The 11,401-nt window shown below is 42.3% G+C and overlaps 1 protein-coding gene across 1 annotated transcript in view; it reads left to right on the forward strand.

Moving 5' to 3' along the window:
* Nucleotides 1-10,387, forward strand: part of LOC140203292 (cadherin-related family member 3-like) — a 76,878-nt gene extending 66,491 nt beyond the window's left edge. The window contains exons 14-16 of the mRNA XM_072269305.1: nucleotides 2,799-3,046; nucleotides 4,190-4,368; nucleotides 10,279-10,387. Coding sequence (XP_072125406.1) covers nucleotides 2,799-3,046; nucleotides 4,190-4,368; nucleotides 10,279-10,387 — 536 coding nt within the window. The remainder of the gene's footprint in view (nucleotides 1-2,798; nucleotides 3,047-4,189; nucleotides 4,369-10,278) is intronic.
* The last annotated feature ends 1,014 nt before the right edge of the window (nucleotides 10,388-11,401 follow it).

The raw sequence follows: 11,401 nt of genomic DNA on the forward strand, positions 1-11,401 counted from the left end.
ACATTGGGAGATTCTTCTACAGAGAGGCCTTGTGCTTTATTGCTTTCTGTGGATGTAGAAATGGTAGATCGGAGCAGTCGAGACCAGCTCCACAAAACTAGCAAAGGCACTTACGAAGGCCAAGGGCACCCAAATCTTAGTATGGGTGGAGGCAGACATTTTCCGGCTGGGACAGAAGAATACCAACTAATATCTTTGTCTCCACATCTGTATATGTGTGATGCAGATATCCGCTACATGTGTGGAGATGTTACAGGGTTGGCATTTCAGTATGTATAATTATGCCTCACAATGGTGACCTACAAGAACAATGAATGAGGCCTCAATCAGATGTTGACATGTTGGTTTAAAAGTTCAAAGTTCAAATTACATTTTTATCAGTGTGTGTACTATACACAGCCTTGAGATTCATCTCCTTACAGGCAGCGTCAAAACAAAGAAACCCAATAAAACCCATTTTTAAAAAAAGGCCATCAAATACTCAATGTGCAGGAAAAAAAACAAATCATGCAGACAGTAAAAGTAAGGAAATAATATTCAGAACTGAAGTTCACAAAAGTGAGTGCACAGCCACAAAGCCAGTCACACCCAGTCAGGAGCCCGTTAATTGCAGGCCACAGCCTCAGTTCAGCACAGAGATGAATAAACCTCGCGAGCAGCAAGATGAACCTTTGGCCCAGACACCCTGACTCTTTTCAGTCTGGCCAGGCACTTCAATTGGCCAAACAGCGGTCGTTCTTCACTCTTGCACCCGGGGCCTGCCACTTTGATACACTCTAGGTCCTGGGCCTCGCCACCTCGATTTGCCTCTTACCCAACTTTTCCAATCTGGCCTGGTGCTTAAGCCGCTAAATCAGTTCAGGGGCCTGCTCACCCTTGTTGTCATACAACTTGCTCACCCTTGTTGTCATACAACTGGGGTGTCTTCACCATGTTGTGCTCACATTTCCCTTGCTAAATCAGTTTAGGGGCCTGCACATCCTTGTTGTCATACAACTTGCTCACCCTTGTTGTCATACAACTGGGGTGTCTTCACCTTGTTGTGCTCACATTTCCATTGCTAAAGTCATATCCCCTTTGTTGCCTTAGTGCCCAGTTTCCTATAACTATCTGGCTGACACCATGCCCAAGCCCCTGCTCTATTGAGAAGAGAAAGCCCCTTTGAAATCCTGATTAGCGTCAAGGAGGGAAAGATAAATTTGGTCATATCATCACATCAGAGGAGTCTTGGAGGATAATAGAGAGGAAAATGTCTCCTCTCATCATTTCACAGGTACACCTATGAACTTAAGATGTCTTCTGCCACTCCTTGGTCTCAGCCAGTTCACTTTCAGCATGGGTGTCCTTTGCCCCCATCCCTGGACAGTGTAAGGGCCTTTTGCTACCAGCCCATTCCATCACTACTCTCCTATACCAGACTGAATAACCTTCTTGTACTCTATTCACATCTTTCAGGTCAAGGATCATGTGTAGGTTATGTCAGGTCCTTTGTCAGAGATATGGAGAAGTTTTGGTTTCAGTCTTCCCCAAGCTTCCTCCCTCATCTCTCTTTCCACTGCGTTGATGACACACTGCCGCTGCTTCCTGTTCTCATGCAGAACCCTTTCACTACCTCTTTCATTCTTTCACTGCCTTTGCTGTTAATTTCCACTCTGTCCTCACACTTACACTCTCGTTCTTTGACTTTTTCTTTGACCTCTAAGGGGATAATGGACAGAATACATTGGAAGCCATTACATTCTGACAGCCAGTTTGAAAGTTCTCCCTTCCACTCTGCTTCCTGCAATAACCCAATTCCATTTTTTCCTTCCTCTGCTTCTCTCCATCACCCTTGACTAAGTTCTATTTCTTTCAATTTGCTGTACTACATGGTGTAGTCATTGGTGAGTCTAAATGAACATTACTTCTCCAATGTGGAACACCACTTTTCAGTCCAGAAGGGTGACCATGAACTTCTAGTTGTGAATCAACTTATCTCCATCCCACTATTCCAGTGAAGAACAGCATGTCATCTTCTCTTTGGACATGTCAAACCAGAAGACTAAGTGCTGAGCTCAGCAAATCATTCTTGTTTTGTAGCTCCAACATTCAGTTCCATCTTCTCTGCTCTTCCAGCACCCAAGATTTATTTGTCATCTGTTATCTGCACTTTCTCCTTTGTGTTGGCACCACTGCAGATTGTATCATTCCCTCTCTCCAGATCCCTGCCCTTTCACAGTCAGCCACTTCTGTTTTCTCTCTGCCTCCACTCCCCCACTCCTTTCTCTGCAACTTTAGAACTTATTTCTAACTTTCTTTGATGAAAAGTTATCAACATGAAATATTATGCTATTTCTCTCCCACTGGATGTTGTCTGACCTGCTGAAAAATTCCAGCTTTTAAGCTGAATTATCTATTTGTTGTCTCAACTAGCACAATTAATAATACCTAATTTTGAAACCATGACTGCTATGGCTTGCATTTCAAAATCTCAGATAAAATGCAGATATGTCAGTACATTATTATTAAATAAAATCTATGAATCCTATCACAACCTTAGTTTGATTATAGCAACAATTTCTTGACAGTATGGTGCATTTAATATTTTTCTGTGATTACTGACCCTTGACCCTTCATAACATTTTAAATAGTTCCAGAAGTACAAATGAAATAAAATCCTGTAACTTGGGAAGTCTATCAAAATAGTTCTACACGTATAACTTTAAAATAATGGGTTAGATTACCTTTAGGAATACCAACCCTTCAAGCAATATTATTAACCTGCAAGATATATTAACAAGTTTACTTTTTTGTGCCAGGTAATATCAACAACCACTTTAGTCTCTCTCCAAGTGCTGGATCCAACATCACTAAGCTGATACTTGCTGTTCCTTTTAATTACAAGCAAGGGATTGATAAAGTCTCTGACTATAATCTCATTGTTCAAATAACTGATGATAATCTTCTGGCTGGAAGCACAGGGAGAGAAGTTGTGCAAACAGGGAGAGTAATGATCAATGTCAGAATTATTATCTCTACAACCAATACTCAACAAACAACTACAACCGTAAGTAGATCTGGGTATCTGGTGATGAGTGACATCCATACAAACTAGAACACACACTTTGGTAATTATAATTCGGTTTGTGAATCTTCTGCTGAATTTGAAACAAAGTTCCTGGCTTTAACTAAGAGAAAGATCAGAGTTCTAGATTAGTAAGTTCACAACATAATAGCAAGCATAGTCCCAGTTTAGTGTTTCATTGTCAAAATTAAGAGTCAGTTTTTATTATACCATATGGTTCTTTAATTACTGCTGAAGCTAAGCCTTAAATCATAAAGGTCTCTGCCACAGAGGTGTGAATCCAACCAGTTGAAGGAAAGATCTACATAATAATAAAAGTTGTATTTATAAATTAAGCATATAATGTAGAATCTTACATTTTGCCACTGGAAATTAAAAGTAATAGCTGACTGGCCGTTAAACTACCTGGAAGTTAAAACTATAAGACATATGAGCAGAATTAGGCCATCTGGCCCATTGAACCTGTTCTGTTATTCAATCATGGCTGAGTTATTATACCTCTCAACACCATTCTCCTGCCTTTGACACCCTTACTAATCAAGAACTTACCAACAATTACTTGGCCTCCACAGCGGTCTATGTCAATGAGTTCCACAGATTCACCACCCCCTGACTAAAAAAAAATCCTCCTCATCTCTGTTTTAAAAGGTGGCCCTTCTACTCTGAGGATTTGCCCTAGACTCTCCTATTAATAGAAATATCCTCACTAGACCCACTCTGTCTCTGTTCAATATTCGGTAGGTTTCATTGAAATCACCCCTTAATTCTTCTAAACTACAGTGAGTACAGACTAGAGCCATCAAACGCTCCTCATATGTTAACCCTTCATTCCCAGGATCATTCTCATAAACCTCGTCTGGACCTTCTTCAATATCCGCATGTCCTTCCTTGAACATAGTTCACACTTTCAAATAACATAATCAGATGCCAACAGAAAGAGAGAGAGAGAGAGAGAGAGAGAGAGAGAGTAAGAGTGCTAAACAAGAACTGAAAGCTTCAGTGCTCTGATGATTAAAAACTAGAATCTCATGTTGAACTTGAAAGTTCGAAATGTGAATGAGCAATTTGTCTATTTCTAGCCACTAGCACTTTCTCACGAATTGCTTCTATTCCATCTGTTCGCAGCCAAATATAACCTATATCAGACAGTCTCAAAACACCTATGAAGCAGATGCTTGGTACACACCATTTGTTATCACTATGGGCTGTGTGCTACTGCTAGGACTGCTGGGATATTTGGCCTACCTCCTGGCTAAGTATGTCCGCTCCATACCAAAGTCATCAAAAATCAAGAAAAAGCCATTGTAAGTTGTATTTTTTTATTTAGTTCATTCCAACCAAGTACTTGTTATGCATTACTTCAGGGATTAGTTTAAAATTTTCTGTGTGAATGCCTTTTATTTACACTTCTATGGGTTTAAATTCCTCTGGTGATATACCGGCTAATGCAATTACTGTATGTCAAATTCTTCTGTGTTCTACATACTGCAATTGGTAACCCGTGAAAAGCATATAAATAAAACAACCTAGACTACAGTACTGTACTTCACCAAATTCTGTTGAGCTGAGTGACAGTATTTCCAGCACAAATTCAACATGGTGGAGCACTGATTCACTTGAGAAGGGAGGACAAATGGTGGTAAACAGGAGGCAGCTTCCTTATTCGTATTTGGCCTTGTCCTCTGACATTTTGTGCTCTTTGGAGTAAATTTTGTATGAATTGCATATCACTCTACCATCACATCTGGTGAATCTGGTCTCCTATTTTGACAACTTTGTGTTGGGGGAGTCTGCTATTTGTCTGTAAGTCTGATAGTGTGACTATGACCATGTCAGACTGTTGCTTGACAGGAAAACAAATAACATTGCGGATGCTGGAATCTGAAACAAAGATGGAAATACTGGATGCATTCAGTCAAAATCACTCACTTAATGTATTCTGGTCTCAATATGAAGTCAAATACCAGCATCGACTTATTCTGTGTCAATCTCATCATGGCTCCCAGTTCCACTCTATTCTTTGCCTCATCTGTTGCTCTAACAACTTCATTTCTTTCTGATTATAAAAGGTGGCCAAGTCTCTCACCAAGCTCCTGATTTCCAATATCCCTCCTGAGGTTTCTCCCTTTTCACTTTCCTCTGACCCCATATCTCCAACTAGTTCCAACCCTCATCACACTATCGCCAATTCCCTCCAATCTCCCCCACTCTGACTCTGTGCAATAACTCCTCAGCAACAGCCTCAGTTTTACAACTGCAATGTCTGCACCTTAATGAATTGCAGGAACAAAGCGATGTCGACCCTTTCCTGACTGGCTGAGTTTTTCCAGCACTTCTGTTTTCTCTGTGGACTTGATCTTCCCTTTCCTCAGAACATTTTGGGTAGTTTACTGTTCTGAATGATTTGCAAAAACATGAATTTTTAAAATAATTTTCAAAGACTATTAGAAATTAAAAGGTTACTTACTTGAATAGGACAGCTGGATGAATTCAAATCCCTAATACCAACTGGAGCTGCAGCTCGATGACCTTCGTCTGGTCAGGGAGAGTGAAGAGTTGATAGAGAGGAGTTATAGGCAGGTGGTCACACCGGGGCCACGGGAGGCAGACAAGTGGGTCACGGTTAGGAGGGGAAGGGGAAGAGTCAGGTAATAGAGAGTACCCCGGTGGCTGTGCCCCTTGACAATAGGTACTGCTGTTTGAGTACTGTTGGGGGGGACAGCTTACCCGGGGGAAGCGACAGTGGCCGTGCCTCCGGCACAGAGTCCGGCCCTGTAGCTCAGAAGGGTAGGGCAAGGAAGAGGAGGGCAGTTGTGATAGGGGACTCGATAGTAAGGGGGTCAGATAGGCGATTCTGTGGACGCAGTCCAGAGACCCGGATGGTAGTTTGCCTCCCTGGTACCAGGGTCCGGGATATTTCTGATCGTGTCCAAGATATCCTGAAGTGGGAGGGTGAGGAGCCAGAGGTCGTGGTACATATAGGTACCAATGACATAGGTAGGAAAAGGGATGAGGTCCTGAAAGGAGAATATAGGGAGCTAGGAAGGGAGTTGAGAAAAAGGACCGCAAAGGTAGTAATCTCGGGATTACTGCCTGTGCCACGCGACAGTGAGAGTAGGAATGCGATGAGGTGGAGGATAAATGCGTGGCTGAGGGATTGGAGCAGGGGGCAGGGATTCAAGTTTTTGGATCATTGGGACCTCTTTTGGCGCAGGCGTGACCTGTACAAAAAGGATGGGTTACACTTGAATCCTAGGGGGACCAATATCCTGGCAGGGAGATTAGCGAGGGCTACTGAGGTGACTTTAAACTAGAATGGTTGGGGGGTGGGAATCAAATTCAGGAGGCTAGGTGTGAGGAGGAGGTTAGTTCACAACAGGGGGATGGGAACCAGTGCAGAGAGACAGAGGGGTGTAAAGTGAGGGTAGAAGCAAAAAGTACTAAGGAGAAAAGTAAAAGTGGCAGGCCAACAAATCCAGGGCAAGCATTAAAAAGGGCCACTTTTCAACATAATTGTATAAGGGCTAAGAGAGTTGTAAAAGAGCACCTGAAGGCTTTGTGGGTCAATGCAAGGAGCATTCGTAATAAGGTGGATGAATTGAAAGCGCAGATTGTTATTAATGATTATGATATAGTTGGGATCACAGAGACATGGCTCCAGGGTGACCAAGGATGGGAGCTCAACGTTCAGGGATATTCAATATTCAGGAGGGATAGACATGAAGGAAGGGGAGGTGGGGTGGTGTTGCTGGTTAAAGAAGAGATTAGCGCAATAGAAAGGAAGGACATAAGCCGGGAAGATGTGGAATCAATATGGGTAGAGCTGCGTAACACTAAGGGGCAGAAGACGCTGGTGGGAGTTGTGTACAGGCCACCTAACAGTAGTAGTGAGGTCGGAGATGGTATTAAACAGGAAATTAGAAATGTGTGCAATAAAGGAACAGCAGTTATTATGGATGACTTCAATCTACATGTAGATTGGGTGAACCAAATAGGTAAAGGCGCTGAGGAAGAGGATTTCTTGGAATGTATGCGGGATGGTTTTTTGAACCAACATGTCGAGGAACCAACTAGAGAGCAGGCTATTCTAGACTGGGTTTTGAGCAATGAGGAAGTGTTAATTAGCAATCTTGTCGTGAGAGGCTCCTTGGGTAAGAGTGACCATAATATGGTGGAATTCTTCATTAAGATGGAGAGTGACATAGTTAATTCAGAAACAAAGGTTCTGAACTTAAAGAGGGGTAACTTTGAAGGTATGAGACGTGAATTAGCTAAGATAGACTGGCAAATGACACTTAAAGGATTGACGGTGGATACGCAATGGCAAGCATTTAAAGGTTGCATGGATGAACTACAACAATTGTTCATCCCAATTTGGCAAAAGAATAAATCAAGGAAGGTAGCGCACCCGTGGCTGACAAGAGAAATTAGGGATAGTACCAATTCCAAAGAAGAAGCATACAAATTAGCCAGAGAAAGTGGCTCACCTGAGGACTGGGAGAAATTCAGAGTTCAGCAGAGGAGGACAAAGGGCTTAATTAGGAAGGGGAAAAAGGATTATGAGAGAAAGCTGGCAGGGAACATAAAAACTGACTGTAAAAGCTTTTATAGATATGTAAAAAGGAAAAGACTGGTAAAGACAAATGTAGGTCCCCTACAGACAGAAACAGGAGAATTGATTATGGGAAGCAAGGACATGGCAGACCAATTGAATAATTACTTTGGTTCTGTCTTCACTAAGGAGGACATAAATAATCTTCCAGAAATAGTAGGGGACAGAGGGTCCAGTGAGATGGAGGAACTGAGTGAAATACATGTTAGTAGGGAAGTGGTGTTAGGTAAATTGAAGGAATTGAAGGCAGATAAATCCCCAGGGCCAGATGGTCTGCATCCTAGAGTGCTTAAGGAAGTAGCCCAAGAAATAGTGGATGCATTAGTGATAATTTTTCAAAACTCGTTAGATTCTGGACTAGTTCCTGAGGATTGGAGTGTGGCTAATGTAACCCCACTTTTTAAAAAAGGAGGGAGAGAGAAACCGGGGAATTATAGACCGGTTAGCCTAACGTCGGTGGTGGGGAAACTGCTGGAGTCAGTTATCAAAGATGTGATAACAGCACATTTGGAAAGCGGTGAAATCATCGGACAAAGTCAGCATGGATTTGTGAAAGGAAAATCATGTCTGACGAATCTCATAGAATTTTTTGAGGATGTAACTAGTAGAGTGGATAGGGGAGAACCAGTGGATGTGGTATATTTGGATTTTCAAAAGGCTTTTGACAAGGTTCCACACAGGAGATTAGTGTGCAAACTTAAAGCACATGGTATTGGGGGTAAGGTATTGATGTGGATGGAGAATTGGTTAGCAGACAAGAAGCAAAGAGTGGGAATAAACGGGACCTTTTCAGAATGGCAGGCGGTGACTAGTGGGGTACCGCAAGGCTCGGTGCTGGGACCCCAGTTGTTTACAATATATATTAATGACTTGGATGAGGGAATTAAATGCAGTATCTCCAAGTTTGTGGATGACACGAAGCTGGGTGGCAGTGTTAGCTGTGAGGAGGATGCTAAGAGGATGCAGAGTGACTTGGATAGGTTGGGTGAGTGGGCAAATTCATGGCAGATGCAATTTAATGTGGATAAATGTGAAGTTATCCACTTGGGTGGCAAAAATAGGAAAACAGATTATTATCTGAATGGTGGCCGATTAGGAAAAGGGGAGGTGCAACGAGACCTGGGTGTCATTATACACCAGTCATTGAAAGTGGGCATGCAGGTACAGCAGGCGGTGAAAAAGGCGAATGGTATGCTGGCATTTATAGCGAAAGGATTCGAGTACAGGAGCAGGGAGGTACTACTGCAATTGTACAAGGCCTTGGTGAGACCACACCTGGAGTATTGTGTGCAGTTTTGGTCCCCTAATCGGAGGAAAGACATCCTTGCCATAGAGAGGGTACAAAGAAGGTTCACCAGATTGATTCCTGGGATGGCAGGACTTTCATATGAAGAAAGACTGGATGAACTGGGCTTGTACTAGTTGGAATTTAGAAGATTGAGGGGGGATCTGATTGAAACGTATAAAATCCTAAAGGGATTGGACAGGCTAGATGCAGGAAGATTGTTCCCGATGTTGGAGAAGTCCAGAACAAGGGGTCACAGTTTGAGGATAAAGGGGAAGCCTTTTAGGACCGAGATTAGGAAAAACTTCTTCACACAGAGAGTGGTGAATCTGTGGAATTCTCTGCCACAGGAAACAGTTGAGGCCAGTTCACTGGCTATATTTAAGAGGGAGTTAGATATGGCCCTTGTGGCTACGGGGATCAGGGGGTATGGAGGGAAAGCTGGGGTGGGGTTCTGAGTTGGATGATCAGCCATGATCATAATAAATGGCGGTGCAGGCTCGAAGGGCCGAATGGCCTACTCCTGCACCTACTTTCTATGTTTTCTATGTTTTCTATACAGCAAAAAATGATGAATTCCAGCACGGTAATAATACTCCCACAATATAAAGTACATAATGAAAACTAAATCTGGCTTCCTCCAATTCTGGCACCTTCTTCTCCCGGCAGTTTATTAGTCTACTCTTGTATCTGTGCCTTCTGATGCCAAGGCCCCAAGCTCTGAAATTTTCTTCCCAAAATTCTACACCTCTCTTACTTTCTTTCAGACGTTACTCAAACCTACTCTTGGAAATCTGACCTAATATCATAGCAATTAGGGCAGTGACCTAACAGGTGTGTCTACCTCAACCATTATCTTTGATAATGCATTTAAGAAGCACTCCGGTTTTTTGTCATTCCTTTTTTGCCGAAGGCACTTTGTAAATGGAAACTCTGTTGGAGAAGCCTGAAGACACACTCTCAGCAATTCAGGAACAGCTTCCTCCCCTCTGCCATCCGATTCCTAAATGGACATTGAGCCCGTGAACACTACCTCTCTTTTTTACTATTTCTGGTTTGCACTATTTTAATCTATTTAATATACATATATATACTTACTGTCATTGACTCACTTATTTTTTTCTTTCTGTACTATCATGTATTGCATTGTACTGCTTCAGCTAAGTTAACAAATTTCATGACACGTCAGTGATAATAAACCTGATTTTGATTCTGATTCAGTTTTGAATGCTGAATGCATAGAGGAAAGTAAATGTGTCATGAAATAATCAACTCTATGTGTTTAATTTTAATCTTCTTTTTCCCTTCTTGTTTTAGGATGGAAAAACGAGGTGAGTCCTTAAGCTTTTTCAGTGTTTTTTTGATGTTAATAGAACACATGTTTTTCTGTCATTACAATGAAGTGAGTGATTGTGTCCTTTTTTAAATACAGAATCCAAGATGAAGAAGCAACACAATGTTATTGTGGTAAGTTTCTAAACAAGTTTGTTTTAATTTGGCATTTTGCAAGTGGATGGTCAAACTCTGCTGTTTTAAACTTTCTTTTTGGAGCCAATATCTTGCCTACTTTACAATTCCAACAGAATTTTGAAACACCAAGGCTCCTCGCTATCAGTAGCATTTGAAATTTATCTTCCAACTACCTCTCACTTATCTATATTCCTAGACCTTGGCCTCAATATCTCCTTGTGCAGCTAGATACTGGATTTCCTTGCTTGCAGACGCCAGTCAGTTTGGATTGGCAACAACATCTCCTCCATAATCTCCATCAGCGTAGATGCACCACAAGGCTGTGTGATTAGACCCCTCGCTCCACTTGCTTTACACTTATGACTACGTGGCTAAGCACAACTCCAATGCCATATTCCAGTTTGCTGACGTAGGCCGAATCAAAGGTAGTGATGAATCAGCATATAGGAGGGAGGGAGATTGAAAATCTGGTTGAGTGGTGTCATAACAACAACCTCTTAATCAATGTCAACAAGATCAAGGAGCTGATTATTGACTTCAGGAGGAGGAAACCAGAGATCCATGAGCCAGTCCTCATCGGAGGATCAGAGGTTGAGATTCGTTATGACATCTAAAACTTTGACAAACTTCTATAGATCTGCAGAGGAGAGTATATTAACTGGCTGTATCACAGCCTGGTATGGAAACACCAATGACCTTGAATGGAAAATCCCACAAAAAGTAGTGGATACAGCCCAGTCCATCATGGGTAAAGCCCTCCCCACCATTGAGCACATCTACATGAAATGTTGTTGCAGGAAAGCAGCATCCATCATCAAGGACCCCCACTACCCAGGTCATGCTCTCTTCTCACTGCTGCCATAAGGAAGAAGGTATAGGAGCCTCAGGACTCACACCACCAGGTTCAGGAACAGTTATTACTCCCTAGCCATCGGGATCTTGAACCAAAGGGTGAGACTTCACTTCACTT

Source organism: Mobula birostris, chromosome 9 (assembly GCF_030028105.1).
Source record: "Mobula birostris isolate sMobBir1 chromosome 9, sMobBir1.hap1, whole genome shotgun sequence".
In the NCBI taxonomy this organism is placed as follows: domain Eukaryota; kingdom Metazoa; phylum Chordata; class Chondrichthyes; order Myliobatiformes; family Myliobatidae; genus Mobula; species Mobula birostris.